The sequence below is a fragment of the Girardinichthys multiradiatus genome, chromosome 2, assembly GCF_021462225.1.
Source record: "Girardinichthys multiradiatus isolate DD_20200921_A chromosome 2, DD_fGirMul_XY1, whole genome shotgun sequence".
Taxonomy (NCBI): domain Eukaryota; kingdom Metazoa; phylum Chordata; class Actinopteri; order Cyprinodontiformes; family Goodeidae; genus Girardinichthys; species Girardinichthys multiradiatus.
In genome coordinates this window covers 50,162,342-50,181,622 of record NC_061795.1, presented here as the reverse complement: position 1 = coordinate 50,181,622, position 19,281 = coordinate 50,162,342, and the positions used below count along the sequence as shown (strand labels likewise).

Sequence of the window (19,281 nt, the reverse complement as noted above, 5' to 3'; positions counted from 1 at the left end):
GAAAGGGTGTACTTAAATTCTCTCTCCCGGGTGACCCCGGCCCAGCACCCGCACCCCCACCCTGAACCAAGTCCCCAACAACCCCCATCCACCTCCGGAGAGGGGGCTATGTACAAAAGAGGGGTCCACATGGCTCAAACCAGCCCACCAACCGGAGCCACCCCAGGACAAAGCAGTCCCGTCCCCCCAATGAGCTCCGATCCCAACCCCATGAGTCTCCCACCCCCAGTGAATCCCAACATGAACCTCCCCACATGGCCACCCCCAACAAGGACACCGATATCGAACACATTCCCCCGAACCCAAATGTCACGAATCCCCTCCTCCACAGGGGCACACCCCCACAGGTGAACTCCATAGCCGAGAAGCCGATGAAGCCACACCTACACAGCGCAAGCTCCACACACAGCCCCACTCTAAGCACCCCCGCTCCTCCACCACACAGCGCGCCGCAACGGCAAGACAAGGGACCCACACAATGCCACCCCCGCCCACTGGCACAACAGGGCAGACCTCACCAAGCACCGCACCCACAACAAGACCCCCGACCCCGCACCATGATGGGACAAACTCACCCACCAAGAGGTCCCTGGCCAGCGGCAGGCACCCAGGGCCATTGTCCCCAACCACGCAGGCAGACCCCACGATGCGTGGGTTTTAGCGGTCGACGAAGGTCCCAGTCCTTTGAAGGATGCAGCCCCTGAGGCTGACTTCCGGTCAGCCTCGGCGTTGGTACATTCCCTTTCCGGTTGATTTAGTCAAATGTAAATTTGTTTCAGTACTTGTAAAAGTGTTTTGCATCTTGTTAAATTTTTTTCTGAAATGTTAATTTGTCTTAAGGTTTGTAAAAGTTTTTTAGATTTTGTAATGTTGGCTTGCACCCCCCGGCCACCGTAGTATAGTATACTCTATGAAGGATTTATATTATATTAATTGCAAACTGGGGTTACTTGTCAGTTTAAAAGTTCTGGAACATATCTGAGACCAGAATGTTTGGTCAAAGTTAACTGATAAGTCCACCTCCCATTTCATAATAGGAAGGGAAATTGATTCATCTATATTAGACAGTGTCCTGTATATTTTAGACATTAATTTGGGGTGGTTCAGTTTTAGGAACTCTAGTACATTTGATGGCATTTGTAGCCCAACGTTTTTAAGTCTAAATTTATTTTTTATTATAGATTAAATTTGCTGATATTCTAAAAATTTATTCTTGTCCATCTCATATTGTATAATTAATCTGTTAAATGGGATTAACCGAATTCCTTCAAATATATTTTCCAGGTATTCAATTCCTTTACTCCTCCAATATGGAAAATGTATCATATTCTTTTTCTTTCTGCCTGCCTCTCTGCCTATTAAGGTTTGGCATTCAGACAAGTCTTTAAAATGTCCCATCTGCCCCGAAGAGGCAAAGTTACCATAAAACAGTCAACCAGTTGTTTAGATTCTGCTTAACCGTTAAAGAAAGTTAAACTGTTCTAATGGGCATTTGCTAACTCTCATAATTTGGCTAAATAATTTACTTTCCAGAAGATAAAAATTATGGTATTCTTCAAAGGTATCAATCAGGAGAAGGGTTGGCTACAAATTAAATCCACAGCCTGCCTGCCTGACTGGCTACCTGCCTACCTGTCTGCCTGCCTGTGTATTGAGTCTATGATGTGTGTCAAAATAGGAAATTATAATGTGCCTTAGATTTTGGCAAAAAATAACAACTTTTTATGTTTAACTTTGTATGTAAAAGAAAATATTTGCAATTAGTGTTACCCATTGCAAATTGAAAGTCTGGAAGATCTAACAGAGCCTATCCTGACCGATACACAAACTGTACCTACATGGCAGGAAATGTGCTTCGTATTTTCATGTTTGGCCTATAAAGATAGTATTGTGTGGGTCTTTTGCTTCTTGAGTTGAAGAAACAACGGCCTGCTTGTCAACTGCAACACAAGCAATGTGCCTAAAATATTAAAACCACAAGTTGATCAGACTGTTTTTGTGATTCCAGCTTTGCTCCGCTTCAGAAATACTCTGTAATCTTCTAATCTTCAGAGTGTGAAAACATAAAAGACTTTGGTTAAGAACCAATGATTTTTTTGTTACTTGGTTGAAGTTTTCTTTATTTCACTAAACAACACGTCATGCTTGTCAGACAAGTCTGAAGCTCTTCATCATCTCTAGAGCCATTTTTCTTAACTTATACCATCAACACTTATTTGAAGCCTGGGGAAATCCACATCTCTGTTTGATCTGGAATGCAATGAAACCTTTTCTTTAATACACATCTTAGTCAGCATTTAAAAGCTTTTACATCAGCATAAATAAACTTCAGGTTGAGTGTCTTTATCGATGCCATCTTCCAAACCCAATGGAATTTGTTCTGTTGGTCTGTTGAATCATGACTCATGTGGATTTGTTTTCTGATTCTTTTATCAGTTTGAGGCTCGTGTGCATGAGGGCTCGAGGGGTGTTGTGGTCAACCTGACAGTGGACGACAGAGATGACCCAGCCACGGGGGCATGGAGAGCTATGTACTCGATAATAAGTGGAGATCCTACACAGAGATTTGAGATCCAAACAAATCCTGACAACAATGAAGGAATGCTGTCGGTGGTCAAGGTAAGACAAGATTTAGTGTACATTCCTAAATTCAGGAGAATTACAACTCAACTGAACCCCGTCATTCTGAATCATTGTTACTATTCAGCCACTAGACTATGAGACCACTGCGTTCCACACACTTCTAATCAGAGTGGAGAACGAGGATCCTTTGGTTCCTGAAGTTGGCTATGGTCCCAGCTCCACAGCAACCGTCCATGTCACAGTTGAGGACATCAATGAGGGACCTGTTTTTTTCCCAGACCCCTTAATAGTCACCAGGATGGAAAATATCCCTGTGGGCAGCTTTGTGGCTTCACTCAATGCGACAGACCCAGACATACTGGAGATACAGAGCATCAGGTAAGATCTTTCAAATGGAAAGTGCGCAATAAATATGTACTGACAGTGATTTCAAATGAGATTGTGAAAATGAATAATGATGCAGAAAACAATCAACCAGTGATCAGAATTGACTGGTTTTTACTTAGTACCTTGCGACGTGGCAAGTACTAGTACCTGCCAGGTCGTATCCTGAAAAGTCCGATTTTTGTCTTGTACACTAAAAGCTTCAAGGGTAAAAATTTTTTAAAACCATTTTTAATTTGCAAGAACATCAACAGATAGCATGATTCATGTACTTTGTTTTGGGTTTAGTAAAAATCAAATCAACATTAGCAACATCTGTTTTGATGCCTAAATAGGGATTCTCTTCTATACCCTGTATTACAATAGTTACATCTGTCCCTATAGTTAAAACTGATCAACCCTCTTCAGCTGAGAACTCCCAGAGTTTTGCAGCTCATTAACTTTAACTCACTTACAGAAGAAGCCCTTTTTTCAAACATCACCTTCATCACAACAGGAAGACCATTAGATGCACTGTGAGCTATAATAACATCTTTTGTCTTGTTCCTGCTAGTTGTGGCCTCATAGCATGTGTACTTCCATGCTGCACTTACACTTTACAAGATGAGAAACTAATGAATGTATTCATTGGCTTTCAGGCTTACTTTATGATCACTTTATAAAGCTCATCTCAATATTAGGAAGTCAGACAGAAATAATATAAACCACAGAGAACATTCAATTCAATTCAATTCAGTTTATTTATATAGCGCCAATTCACAACATGTTGTCTCAAGGCACTTCACAAAGGGTTTGGAATGGTGTAGGGTTGTTGGGGAGGTTAGATTAAACTACTGAGTGTTAGTTTGGCCATTTTAGAATGAGCTATGTGTAGGAGTACTAAGTAAAATAATAAACTGATAAAGATTGTCCATCTAGAGCCCACTGATGGCCATTGTTATAACATAAGATTTATTTTTGCACCTGCTGCTTTATATGCTAATAAAATAAAATGCCTCAGCACCAAATGTTGCAGAAGCTGGTGTTTTTAGCATTTGCAGTGGGTTCCTAAAGACATTATATAGCTTTGATGGGCACTGACCAGTTGGACAAAATACATTACCAAGCTATCATTTATACATTGTTTTTCCATGTATAAATAATTAATTAATTCAATGAACAATGATAGTTTTGCAAACTGTTTGGACCCTCATTACTTTGTTAATTAACCCAAATGGGACTGGGCTTTTTTCTTTTTTGTCTCTGTTGTCAGTCACAGGTTAGTGGTAAACTACAGTGCCCTCTATAGGCAGGTGCAAAAAATAACACAATGGAGTAAAAACTATGTTGGTAAAAGTAGATATACAGGTCCTTCTCAAAATATTAGCATATTGTGATTAAGTTCATTGTTTTACATAATGTAATGATGAAAATTTAACATTCATATATTTTAGATTCATTGCACACTAACTGTGCATTGCCCTGCGATGGACTGGCAATCTGTCCAGGGTGTACCCTGCCTCTCGCCCGTAGACTGCTGGAGATAGGCACCAGCTCCCCCGTGACCCACTATGGAATAAGCGGTAGAAAAGGACTGACTGACTGACTGCACACTAACTGAAATATTTCAGGTCTTTTATTGTCTTAATACGGATGATTTTGGCATACAGCTCATGAAAACCCAAAATTCCTATCTCACAAAATTAGCATATCATTAAAAGGGTCTCTAAACGAGCTATGAACCTAATCATCTGAATCAATGAGTTAACTCTAAACACCTGCAAAAGATTCCTGAGGCCTTTAAAACTCCCAGCCTGGTTCATCACTCAAAACCCCAATCATGGGTAAGACTGCCGACCTGACTGCTGTCCAGAAGGCCACTATTGACACCCTCAAGCAAGAGGGTAAGACACAGAAAGACATTTCTGAACGAATAGGCTGTTCCCAGAGTGCTGTATCAAGGCACCTCAGTGGGAAGTCTGTGGGAAGGAAAAAGTGTGGCAGAAAACGCTGCACAACGAGAAGAGGTGACCGGACCCTGAGGAAGATTGTGGAGAAGGGCCGATTCCAGACCTTGGGGGACCTGCGGAAGCAGTGGACTGAGTCTGGAGTAGAAACATCCAGAGCCACCGTGCACAGACGCGTGCAGGAAATGGGCTACAGGTGCCGCATTCCCCAGGTCAAGCCACTTTTGAACCAGAAACAGCAGCAGAAGCGCCTGACCTGGGCTACAGAGAAGCAGCACTGGACTGTTGCTCAGTGGTCCAAAGTACTTTTTTCGGATGAAAGCAAATTCTGCATGTCATTCAGAAATCAAGGTGCCAGAGTCTGGAGGAAGACTGGGGAGAAGGAAATGCCAAAATGCCAGAAGTCCAGTGTCAAGTACCCACAGTCAGTGATGGTCTGGGGTGCCGTGTCAGCTGCTGGTGTTGGTCCACTGTGTTTTATCAAGGGCAGGGTCAATGCAGCTAGCTATCAGGAGATTTTGGAGCACTTCATGCTTCCATCTGCTGAAAAGCTTTATGGAGATGAAGATTTCATTTTTCAGCACGACCTGGTACCTGCTCACAGTGCCAAAACCACTGGTAAATGGTTTACTGACCATGGTATCACTGTGCTCAATTGGCCTGCCAACTCTCCTGACCTGAACCCCATAGAGAATCTGTGGGATATTGTGAAGAGAACGTTGAGAGACTCAAGACCCAACACTCTGGATGAGCTAAAGGCCGCTATCGAAGCATCCTGGGCCTCCATAATCCTCAGCAGTGCCACAGGCTGATTGCCTCCATGCCACGCCGCATTGAAGCAGTCATTTCTGCAAAAGGATTCCCGACCAAGTATTGAGTGCATAACTATACATGATTATTTGAAGGTTGACGTTTTTTGTATTAAAAACACTTTTCTTTTATTGGTCGGATGAAATATGCTAATTTTGTGAGATAGGAATTTAGGGTTTTCATGAGCTGTATGCCAAAATCATCCTTATTAAGACAATAAAAGACCTGACATATTTCAGTTAGTGTGCAATGAATCTAAAATATATGAATGTTACATTTTCATCATGACATTATGGAAAATAATGAACTTTATCACAATATGCTAATATTTTGAGAAGGACCTGTATGCAGGTTTTACACAAATGTACAAATCAAAAATAGTTTCCTAAATCTGTAACTGCTGGCAGTAACTGCTGGCAGTCAGCAAGTATGATTATATCCAGTAAATTGCTATCATCTGGGACGAAACCTGTTCTAAAACACAATCAATGAGCAGGCCTGAGTAAGCAGGTTTAACAAGTGACAAATGCAAACGGGAGGAGAGAAGATTTAGAAGAAGCATTAGATCTGAGTACAGAATCATGGTTTTGAGGAAGAGTAGGCCATAGTTGTGAGGAGGCTGGGCTTCTTTGTGTGAGAGCAGAGTTTTGAGAGTAAGCATACTGAACAGAAGGAATCTTGCTCCTAAATTAATAAAGGTTTGAGCATGTGGAAAAAATATTTTCCACATGCTGTGGTTGGAATTACTGCAAGATTGCATGATTAAAACTGTTTACATTGACTGGTTATAGATGGCTGATTATATGAGCTTTTCATAGTTATTTATTTAAATGTTTGATTAAATTATTGCTTGAATTAAGGTGAACACATGAATGCCAGCTGGCTTCATCACCTTACGTTTTCCAATTTTGAAAAATAAGTGTTGGCATGACACCAGTGCTGATAAGCTGTGTTTATTTATTTCATCAAAAGCAAAATGGAAGCGGGGGGAAATGCACCATTAAGGACACATCAAAGAAACTCAACATTAAAGTAAAATCTTAACATCTTAACAACAAAAATCTTATTACCTTTACAGCCTGTCAGAGTTAGACATACTGATAAACTCAGAGAAGGTATTACCTTTGCCTGGCCAGGGAGAGACAGTTCATTCTCTCAGAGGAGCTGCTCTGTGTCACAGCCTTTTATTAAAGAAAGAAAAAACACTCATGTTACAGCATCGTGGGTGTGGCTACACACAGTTTCACAAATGCAAGTCCTACTGAAGAAAACTGGTAGTGGCCAGATACTGATACAGCACACATGTCTACATCTGGCATCCAAGGACAGATTGGCTGGGTTGCGAACAGCCTGCTTCCCAAACTCTTCCACACACACAAAAGTTCCTGCTCAGTCTGCATAGCAACCACCCAAACGCAACTCTAAGACAAGATGACAATTCTGTTAATAGTTCATAAAAGTACTTCAAAGATAAGTATTCAAACCACTTCTATCAAAGTTCACCAAACTAAATAAAGGAAAATGTCTTTTAATGGTAAATCATAAAGATAAAGAATCTTTTTAAACTAAGCAATGATAATTAATGTACAAATCTTCCAACACAGCCAAAATCCGATGAATCTGGCATCTTGTTTCTTAGTGCTACGATGAACTGCTGGATTAATCTGTTAATAAAATCAATCCTGAAAGAGTCACTTTGCTTAAAACTAAAAGTGTGAAACTCTTCCATTCAAAGAGCTGCTCTGCTTGTCAGACAGGTATATTAAGGACTCGCCTGAGAAGTAGGAGAAAAATGAAGACAGAGTTTTTTCTGCAGTTTTTTTAAGCATTTATTGTGACTGTATACTCTAAAGTACATGAAAACGATAAAAGTGCTACACTATTCATGGCTGTCTTTGTCTCACTGGTCTTCGTTCTCTTTCTCCTACATTCACTTCAACAACTTAAAACCATCTCTAAATATCTTTGAGAATAATTATGTTTTTGATGTCAGATCATCTACACCATTTACAGAAATAATTTTATATTTGGGTCTGACGCTCCAGATTGATTTATTATGTAACATACTTTTTTTGTGTTCAGATTGGGCCCTTTTTTAACGATAAAGTGGATTTTATAACATCAGTCTGCAAAGGACTACAGGTAAAATGTAGTCTGTACGGCTAAATGTGGCACATTTACATGCTGGACTAAAGTACTCATGTTGAGTAATGTGGGTTTACCTTTTAAATAAACTCCGTTAAAGTTTTAAAAGCTGGACATTATTCAGAATATGCAGTCAAGCACTTTAAGGTATGTAGAGCATGCCTGGTGCAGCATGGTCTCCGTTGTTTACTATAGGAGTGACAATCATTTTGTTTGACAGGAGAATTTAAGAAGGGAACAGCCATCATTAAATAATCCAACAATAAATAAAGAATCGATATTTAGGTGTGTCTAAGAACAAAAATGTTTAAAACTTTAAAAAAATGTAATTTGAACTAAAAGTCTTTTACCTTTTTATTTACCTTTCTAACTTCCAAGTCTGTTTGTCTTTTCGTCAGAATATGAGGTATTTGTTCTTATTTCAACGCTTTTGTGTTTGTTACTGTTTAGTCGTCTTGATATCTTCACAGTAATGTTGACTTTGATGTGTCTGAACTGAAGCTGGTAGACAGGTTAAGGACATTGTGAAGGAGAAATCCAGAAGTGAATGCACAGGCTCTTTACCTGCTCCTCTTTGGCATGTGTGTCTCTGCATCACTGTGCAGGTTGTCTGTGGGTTTGTGTGCATCTAAATGTCTTCGGATTCAGCAGGTCAGGTGCACTTCACGTGGAAAACGATCTGTATGACTCACTGGTCAGGATCCTTAGCACTCAGTCCCCAACACACACCTAGCTGTGCACTGAAGAAGTAAAAGGATTGCTTCTGTTTATGTTTGTTTTTTCTCCCACTTAAATTTGTCAGATCCTCAAAATAATTTTAAGATGAGACAAAAATAACTGTGTTTAAAAAAATCAGTTTTAAAACAATAATTTCATTTATTTATAGAAAAGGCCATTTGAAAATATAATTCAAAAATACTTTAATTTAATAAATATTAATATTTAATTCAATAACTGATTAAATACAGTTTTGAGATCGGTTTCACTTACTAAAATCATGTCCTGTCCTAAAGTAAGAACAGATGAGCAGATGGTTACAGAACCATCTCTGAACCTTTGGGACTCCAGTGAGCCACAGTGAGACAAGATAATGATTCTGTTGTGGCCTAGTTAAAGTCTGGATATAAATTGAAATATGCTTTTCATCTTGGAAAGCCCTCCATTGTGTCTGACTTAAATCAATTTAGCAAAGCAGAGTGGATCAAAATGCATCCACAGTAATGTTGAAGACTCATTACTAGTTATCAGATACACTTGATGGCAGCTGCTGCTGCCAAGGGATGAACGACCAGTTATTAAGTTTAGGGTGTGATTACTTTTTCACATTGGGCCAGGTTGGTTTGGATAGATTTCTGTCCCTCAATAAATGAAATCAGAATTACTTGGGTTGTGTTTGTCTGGTATTAACATTTATTTGAACATCTGAACATTTAAGTAACTGAGCAAAGCTAAAGAGAGGAAATCTTTATCGGGGCGAACACATTTTTCAGGGCACTGTATTGGTGTGCTGGGCACTACCTCTTTTTCTGGAAGTTATTGAACCGATTAATTAAAAATGCTGTAGAAATTGTTAACATGAAAAGTCCTCCTATTTTTTCTGTTACGGTATGAGCTTTCTGTCTACACATATAAGGATACAATGAGCCACAAACTAACCCATTGCTAATTGCCTAGGTCATTATGAAAAATGGGCATTACAATGAACAGTTGTGTGGTGACTGAAACTGACTATTGTTACTGTGTCCTGTGAATCATTATGATTGCAGCAGCTGTTTGTGTTTGGAAATCTGTGCACACATTCTGTTTGCCATTTTTGCACTGCCGCTTTACTCAAAAGATGTCTAGATAGGATTAAAGTTCCAGTAGGAGACAGGAAGGAAAATATTTTTCACACTGCTTTAGCAGAACTGCAACATAGCTGCTGGTAATTCAAAATGCAGCGCTTGACTCACGTGAACTCAGTTGTATTCCAATTATGCACTATAGTATTATGTGACACTTTGAGCTCAAAAATAGTATGTACCTTGAACAACTTTGTGTGATTTATTTTATCGGTTTTGACAGAATCTGGAAATGATGAAACTGGTAAAAAGTCTGTCTGCTACACTGCCTTGAAAAAGTATGAACACCCCTTGAAATTTTCCACATTTTTCATGTTAGAACCATAAATCTCAGGTTTTTTATTAGGGGTTTTTGTCACAGACCAACAGAATTAATATTTTCAAAGTCCTGTTTGCTGTTCACTACACATGAGACATGGGCCGACGTTAACCTTCCAGCCTTAAACTCCAACCCTAAACATACCACTAGACCTACTATGGAATAGTTTACATTAAAGCATATTTGAAAAACTATGGCAAGGCTTAAAAATAATGTAGAAACACTTCCCATCCAGTCTGACTGATTTAGGCTATTCATCAAGAAGAAAAGACACAAATTGCAGTCTGTAGAAGTGTAAAGCTGGTAATGAAATTTTCCAAAAGACTTGCAGCAGAACTGCAGGCAAAGGTGGTTCTACAAAGTATTCACTCTGGTGAATAAACACATATGAACAACTCATTTTGTGGAGTTGGCCTTTATGATTAACCTTCCAATTCTTAGTTTGGAGCTATTTTGAGTTGGTCTATCATAAAATCTCAATAAAATACACTAAAGTTCATGGTTGTATTGTGAAAAACTGTATAAAGGTTTGAGGTATGAACACTTTAGCAAACAACTTCAAGTAGGACCATAAACTGACAGCTCTTAGACTTCAGTGCTTGTTGCTTCTTAATCATCCTAAATCAATGTAATCCTTCTTTTTGTTTTGTATTCATGTTTTACTTCCCTGCTGCCTTAACCAAACGTGTTTTAGGTGCTGCAGTGTGGAAGAAAAATGTCCATCAACAATCAAGTTTTCAAACTGACTTTGTAGTATGCTTTAGCGGCCTTATTTTCAAGAAAAACATGTTACATACTCAACACCTGCTCAAAATGTGCAGAATTTAAAGCTCCTGCTGTCACAAATCTCCAGCTCTGACCTTCTTTTACTGATCACGCTTCTTTAAATGTTCTGAGGAGAATTCAAATTTGTGTTTAAGTGACATAACTAGTTTTGTTGTTCCATTCCTGACTTAGCTGCCACTTGTCATTATTACACTGATGTGGGAAGATCCAAGTTTTCATAGATTTTAAAATAGAATTCGAAACAACAAATTATTATATTTTTTCTCTGGAAGCTAGAGAAAAATATTATCAAGGTAAAGAAACCAAAGACAGGAGAAAGTTGTCTGACCAACAGGAAATACTTTATGAAGCTGGGCGACTTCTGTTTAGCATGTTTTTAAGTTATTTATAGTGTCCCTCAGGGGTCAGTGTCGGGGCCCAATATATTAACTTTGTAAAATAATAATGTATGTAAGGTGTCAATAGTGTGTTTGGAGATTATACCATTATGTTTCGCTCAGGCAGTGATTTACATTGATAAATACAGAAATCAATGTAGAACTGAAAAACAAAATGTGACTAATAGAAATAAATTGGTACTAAATTTAGAAAAAATAAAAATAGTAGTATCTGGAAACTGTAAAACACAACTACAGTTTGGTAGGGTAGAAATCAATGGGTGACAACAGATTAGTTTCTCTTTTGATCATTTGGGTCCCATCCACAATCCAAAAACATCACTGTTAGGTTAGCTGATTCATCAAGGTGTCAGAAACATCAGAGATTTTAGTCCATATTCACATCATAGCATGACACAGTTGCTACAGATATGTCGTCTGAACATTCTCGATAAGAATCTCCCGTTCCACCCCATCCCAACGATGCTCTGTTGGAGATCTGGTAACTGTGGAAGCCATTGAAGTTCAGAGGACTCATTAATTAAGAAAATAGTTTGAGCCGATCTGAGCTTTGTGACACAGAACACCATCCTGACGGAAGAAGCCACCAGCAGATGGCTCCACTGTGGTCATTAAGGGATTAACATGGTCAGCGACAATACTCAGGTTGGCTGTGGGGTTTAAATGAAGGGGTCCAAAGTGTGGCAAGAAAGAATCCACAGCAGCATAACACCTCCACCTCTATCCGGAACCGCTGATACATGGCAGGTTGGATCCTCACATGTTTTTCTGACCCCACCATCTGAATGTTGCAGTTAATATCAACACTTATGGACCAGACATTTTTTCAGCCTTTTACTTACTAGTCACACCAGCAACCATGCTATGTTCAAATTCACTTAAATCACCTTACATTCTGATGCTCAGCTGGAACTTCAGCAAGTCATCGCCACAATGAACAAATGCATTGACCTGTTTGCACTATGATTGGCTGATTTGCTGTTTGTGTTAACAAACAATTAAACAGGTATACCTACGTTATGAAGTGGCTAGCGGGTGTTCTTCCATTAGCTTTATTGATGGACAAATAGGTTGATTTATGAAGTGTTACAGTAGCCTGGTTTCAGGTGCATTCTTATCCAGAAGTTGAAGGGTACCGTTTTATTTTTCTGTTTTGTTATACTTGTGTAGCTGGGAAACTGATTTATTTTAACATTAACAAATAACCTATCATTCATTTTCACTACAACCAGAAAACCTTTGAAGCAGTCAAAGAGGAAATTTCTGACTATAAAACTGTTCTAGATTCACTCACCAAATGTAGATTACATGATAGAACCAATAAAGTGCTTTAATCCATTACATAGACTGGTATTCAGGGGAAGAAAAGAGGAGAGATGTTTTTCATTTGTCTTATTTATCCCAGCAGTGGAAATCATTTTTTAAGTGCCACTTCAAGTCTCTCCATTAAACTGACCCAAGATTGTCATGTCTGTCATAATATCCAGTTACATAATTATTATAGCAAAAACGAGCAGTTTTAATCCGGCTCAGTATTGAGGCCAAACCATCGAGCTTTGGAGGGATTTGTCTCTCATTTCTGCTGAACGAGTCCTCCTCACTGGTTCAGGGCTTTAGTTCAGCATAATGGTTTGTAATGTATGCTCTGAAAAAGACAGCTACCATCCAAAGTGACAGTTTAAAGAAAACATACTCATCCAGCGTTTTATACGTTTCTTTTTCTTTTTCTGCAGAGGAGAGAAACAGCTGAGTCAAAAAGTTTACTCTGACATTCACTAAATTCTCCTAATCCTGTCTTAAACTCATCATTTACCTTGCCTGCCAATTCAATATGCTGCTGAGAGAGAAGCAAATAACTGGAAGAGTCATTAGGAAAGTTTGGCTAATCTAATTAGGTCTCATTTTCAGTGACACGATTTATCACTTTCCAAATGACTGTTTACACTAAAATAATTGATGCCTGATGGGAAATGTAGCCAGAAAGTAAAAGACTTCAGCTGCAGTCATGGCCACACTCTGGACATATTTTACACAAAAGGAAAAGGAATATGGTGTTGGTTTTTAGGGGACATTTGCCTCTTTTGTCAACAAAACTGACTGGTTTATGAAAGTTCTCAACAGATGAAGCAAGCAGCAATAGCAATCAATTCAGTTCAGTAGAAACTCCACCTTTTTTATTCTTCAGACCATTAAAACAACAATTGATACAAGGTTGACAGATTAACACAATCCCAGTTAGGCCAGAGCTTTCCAACACGTACCATGCTAAGGACTCCATCTAGTCCAAATATGCTGAAGACATGAAATGTTATTTCACTCCTTTCTGTGGAAAATACTGAGAATTTCAAAGAGCTCGATCATGCATTATTCAGCAACTACCTGCCTGCTTCCACTTCTCGCTCTGGTCCTGTTCAACTTAAAAGTGATAGGACTTAAAAGCAGAAGGATCGGCCCACTGGACTGTCAGGCGTCACATCTGGCAGGTAGCTTTGAGGAGCCAGGTAGAGAACCGATATGAGGAAGGAGAGGGTGAGACAGATCAATGAAGGGACAGAGACACCACAAGAATGACAGAAAGCTGTGAAGCTAACTAGCATGAGGCCAGATATTCGGATCAGATTAGTTGTTGTTTGCAGCTGGACTTCCAGCTGTGGAAGAGACCGCCTTCCATCTGGCTGGTGCCTATAAAAACAAAACATAACTCAAATGAAAAAGAACCACTAAGGAGTTACTCACCCAATGACCTTTCCAAGCATTTAAGATGGCTGTAACATCTTTGGTCAGCTTCTGAAGGGGGGGACATTCTGCCCAGGGCTGCATGGCTAGAAGAGCAGTCAAAAAATGCACAGCACATATACTGTAAGAAAATATACACTGCTGTACACTGCCAGTGGCTGATATCACCGAAGTTGGTGTCGTAGTTGAAGCCTTCGGAGTAAATTGAAGGGCTGTTAAACTGTTTTTCAGAAGATTCTCCGGAGTCTGGCTGCATTTAGTTTAAATCTTAGATAATAACCTTAACGGGATTATTCTATGCTGAGTTCCTTTGAAACACATCTTTAGATTTATAAAAAGTGTATTCTATATGTGGAGACAGATGGAAAATGGACCTCCAGTGGTTTCCTGGCATAAGGATGACCTTACACTGGTCAAACATGGCCAAAATTATATAATACTGATAAATGTATGTCAAATTAATATCTTTGGTAACAGGAAGTAGTATTTCCATAGTAATTATTTTAGCATTAATTCTTAATTTTTTTAATTTTTTGTAAAATAGTTCTTTAGTTGGTTTTTTGGAGAGCTGGCTTTATCAGAGGAGTGGAGTGGGTGATTGTTTGGTCCAGAAGGGGCTCGTCCAGAGTGACACTCATTCAAGAACCAACTGCTATGACAGAAAAACGTTAAAGAAAAAATCTTCCGTGTTTTTGGCTCTAAAATAATAGTTTGCTTATCTGTATTGAAAAAAATGCTATATCACCAAGGAACCTGAAACAGAAACACACCATCTCCAATGCTGCTGCACAGCTGATGGTCTGGTGCTAAATCCACCACTCTTGGCAGACTTCGCAGCTGATCCGGTGGACTGACACAACCGACAGGCTTCTGATCAGCTGTAGAAAACAGCATCAAACATAACTACTGTCTACTGTGTAACTTTCTACCACTTTTCATCAAGTTCACAGTGATCTACCATCTACAGCCTCTACCACTGGTTATTTACAGAGCACCATTCATGCACAAGGCAAAGTTAAGTATTTCAGGAAGTCAGAGAAAAGCATTAAAATAAGAAAAACCTTTAAGCTTTGTTTAAAAAAGCAGCTCAGCTTGTATAAAACTAAAAAACACTGAATAAAAAGAAACAAATGTTAAAATAAAAATTTAATCTTTAATTTAACACTTAATTTTAATTCAGTTTTTATAAATAGCATCAATTCACAACACATGTCGTCTCAAGGCACTTTACAGGTTAAAAGTCAGTTCCTTACTTCAATAACTCATTTGTATTCTGGCAGAGAGGTGAGGGAACTATTACCAAGTATAACTTCACAGCACCTCACTGCGAAAAATCTGAACTGACCCTTTAAAGTTTAACAAAGACTTTCAGAAGCTAAAAATCTCAAATAAATTAGTTTCTTGACTTGATTTTTTATTCCCTCCCAGGTCTTCGGTGAATTAAATGATGTCACTCATTAATCAAGCTTCGTTGTTTTTCTGCAGACTCGTGTCTGACTCGAGATGATTATATCATTCCTGTTTTTAACACCTGTTCTTTTCATACATCTTTAAATACTAACCTAATCTTTTTTTCAGGATATTTTCCTCTGACTGAAAGAAAACTCTTTGTTAAAGCCATATTTACAGTACAGACCAAAAGTTTGGACACCTTCTCATTCAAAGAGTTGTCTTTATTTTCATGACTATGAATATTGTAGCTTCACACTGAAGGCATCAAAACTATGAATGAACACATGTTGAATTATATACTGAACAAAAAAGTGTGAAACAACTGAAAATATGTCTTATATTCTAGGTTCTTCAAAGTAGCCACCTTTTGCTTTGATTACTGCTCCACACACTCTTGGTATTCTGTTGATGAGCTTCAAGAGGTAGTCACCTGAAATGGTTTTCCAACAGTCTTGAAGGAGTTCCCAGAGATGCTTAGCACTTGTTGGCCATTTTGCCTTCACTCTGCGGTCCAACTCACCCCAAACCATCTCGATTGGGTTCAGGTCCAGTGACTGTAGAGGCCAGGTCATCTGGCGCAGCACCCCATCACTCTCCTTCTTGGTCAAATAGCCCTTACACAGCCTGGAGGTGTGTTTGGGATCATTGTCCTGTTGAAAAATAAATGATGGTCCAACTAAACCCAAACCGGATGGAACAGCATGCTGCTGCAAGATGCTGTGGTATTTTCAGTTGTTTCACACTTTTTTGTTCAGTATATAATTCCACATGTGTTAATTCATAGTTTTGATGCCTTCAGTGTGAAGCTACAATATTCATAGTCATGAAAATAAAGAAAACTCTTTGAATGAGAAGGTGTGTCCAAACGTTTGGTCTGTACTGTATGTTGATAGAGCAACAAAAAAATGCACAACCACTTCAGAAATCATCTTCAAGGTCTTGTGATGTTAATCAGGGAATCTTTCATTCCAGCAGATTCCATTAGCAGTTCTTTCTAAAAGGTTTTGTTAAACAACAAATTTACATTTGCATGATTTGGCCTTTACTAGCCATGTGAAACATTAACATTAACTAAGGGAACATTTTCATTACCTTACAGCTGTTTCAGAGTATCAGTCTCATATGGGAGTCTACGATTTTTATCATAAGCTCACTGGGGTTTATTAATATCTCACTAACAAGCATTAACTATTTTTACTGCATTAAAGTTCAATTCAAAAACACTTTATTAATCCAAATTGAAAAATAAATATTGTAATAACTTGAACTATCTTCATTTGTTTAATTATTATTATTAATATGTGTGATAAAGTTTACTCTATATAGGGCTCTGAGTTCCCTGAAATAAGTAAAAAATAGCTGTTAAAGTGGCATAAAACATTTAGATATTTCATGGTATGTGAATATATGGATTTACCTCCAGTGCAGTAAAGAGACAGCTGTTATTTACATTCACTGTATGGAAACAAGGGCTGCATGGTGGCGCAGTTGGTTGCAATGTTACCTTATAGCAAGAAAGTCCTGGGTTTGACTCCTGGCTGGGGATTTCTGCATAGAGTTTGCATGTTCTTCCCTTATGTATGCATGGGTTCTCATGGCTTCCTCCCACAGTCCAAAAACACGACTGTTATGTTAATTGGTCTCTCTAAATTGCCCTTAGTTGTGAACGAGTGTATGCATGGTAATTTGTCCTGTATGTGTCTGTGTTGCCCTGCGATGGATTGGTAACCTGTCCAGGGTGAACCCCGCCTCTCGCCAGCATAGACTGCTGGAGATAGGCACCAGCTTCCCTGCGACCCACTATGGAATAAGCGGTATAGAGAAGAATATATATGAAAAACATATTATCATTTTTCTTATCGCCTGATATTAAATCAGACAAAACTTTTCCTATTTTGATCAGTAAGGATTAACCAAATACTTTCTAACTGTACCAGTTTACTAAGAGAGTAAGTTCTTTTAAGTTTTTTAACTATTGGCAAATTCAGAAGTTTCCAAACATTTTGTCAATTTTCAGTAGAATCGCACTTTAAACTTGGTTAAATGGCTTGGGTTTAATTAATCAGACCATGGCTTTAGTGAGGAACAGAGTGGCTCTAAAGGCTATTCTGTCATCTCCCTGTTTGTCATGTTGATGGTAACATCCTAATGTGGTAAATAGTGTAGGTCTGCTCATGTCTGGTTTGCTGCCTATAATTTTCTGCCAGTTCTTCCCTGCTGATTCTGTATCTGAGATTTTTAACACATTTTTTAAAAGCTTCCAGTATCCATTTAGATCCAATAAGACCACTTACATATTAGCATGTTTTTCACGTCGATGCCAGGAGGAACAGTTGCAAACCAGCACAGTTTAACACTTAACACTTACAAGATGTTATATGAACTTGATGTAGATCTTTCCAAATTTAAAGAAATGAAAGCAATTAGACCAATTCTATTATTATCTTAACGGTTTAATGAAAATGTGATGACTAAAGGTTTTTGCGGGCTGCTGTAACACCTTAAACCAAAGGATGAGCTGAACTAAGAATACTGAAAGGATATAATTAGCAGATTCTTCCCGTATGTTTTCAATTTTATGTAACCCTATTAAGCTCAACAGGCCGAATCACACTTGTGTCTTATTTTCAAATGTGAAGAGACTGATTAGAGGCTAATCAGATGTTTAGAAAGGTTGTCATGGCAGCTGAGGAAAGTCAGGCCAAAGGAAGGGTAGGTTAAGCGTGTGGGATAGAGGCAGAGTGTCAGCAGGAAGAAGCTTTACTCATTCAGTTAGTGTGCCAGAATATAATTAAAACACTCCTAAAAGGTGCCAAGAGGAAGAGGATGATGTGCTGTGAAGCAGGAGAAAAATGCTTTCGATCCTGTTAATTACATGGTTATTGTTTTCAGTTGATTCAAAGAGACATTATCAGGCACCTTATTATGATATGAACTTTTTATAGCCAGTGTTGTGTTACTTAAGCTTGGTAATTTATACAATGTTACAGCCAGTGGTGCCACTCACTCTGTGTGTGTGTGTGCGTGTGTGTGTGTGCGTGTGCGTGTGTGTGTGTGTGTGTGTGTGTGTGTGTGTGTGTGTGTGTGTGTGTGCGTGTGTGTGTGTGTGTGTGTGTGTGTGTGTGTGTGTGCGTGTGTGTGTGTGTGTGTGTGTGCGTGTGTGTGTGTGCGTGTGTGTGTGTGTGTGTGTGTGTGTGTGTGTGTGTGTGTGTGTGTGTGTGTGAGAAGATGTGCAGTGCTTTCTATAGGTGGTGCGCCTCCTTTGTGTTTTTCTGACACATTTTCTCTTCCTCCCAGATACTGACAGCACAAACAGTCTATTTTCATCTTTCAGTTTCAGGCCACCATCTCCCCTCGCACTCTCCGCTGTTGCTGTTAAGTCGAACAGTGGGGCTTTGTTCATTATAGTCTGTGAAGCTTCTGAATTGTCGAGTGGATCTGGCAGAGAGCCTCTTTTAGATCTTACCTGAATGTTCACACAATAGCAACCAGGTAGGAAAAGGACCAAAGAGGCATTAAGGCCTTATTGAGATTGTATAAATAGGCAATCAAGATCCAAACACTTGCCTTCAGAATTCCCTTAATTCTTCATGTAATGGATTTATCAAGGTATCAGAAACATTCCTCAGAGATTTTGGTCCTTATGACCTGATAGCAACACACAGTTGTTGCAGATCTTTTGGCTCTCCTGTTCCACCGCATCCCAAAGGTTTTCTGAGATCTGGTGAATTTGGAGGCCATTGGAGAGCAGAGAATTTATAGTCATGTCAAGAAACCAGTTTTAGATGAGCTAAGCTTTGTGACATGGAGCATTATCCTGCTGGAAGAAGCCATCAGATGATGGGTCCACTGTGCTCTTATAGGGATGGAGATGGTCAGCA

At 39.0% G+C, this 19,281-nt stretch overlaps 1 protein-coding gene across 1 annotated transcript in view; it reads left to right on the top strand.

The window, feature by feature from the left end:
- cdh13 (cadherin 13, H-cadherin (heart)) overlaps positions 1–19,281 on the top strand; it is a 614,670-nt gene that overhangs the window by 483,760 nt on the left and 111,629 nt on the right. Inside the window, exons 10-11 of the mRNA XM_047353799.1 lie at positions 2,437–2,619; positions 2,708–2,961. Coding sequence (XP_047209755.1) covers positions 2,437–2,619; positions 2,708–2,961 — 437 coding nt within the window. The remainder of the gene's footprint in view (positions 1–2,436; positions 2,620–2,707; positions 2,962–19,281) is intronic.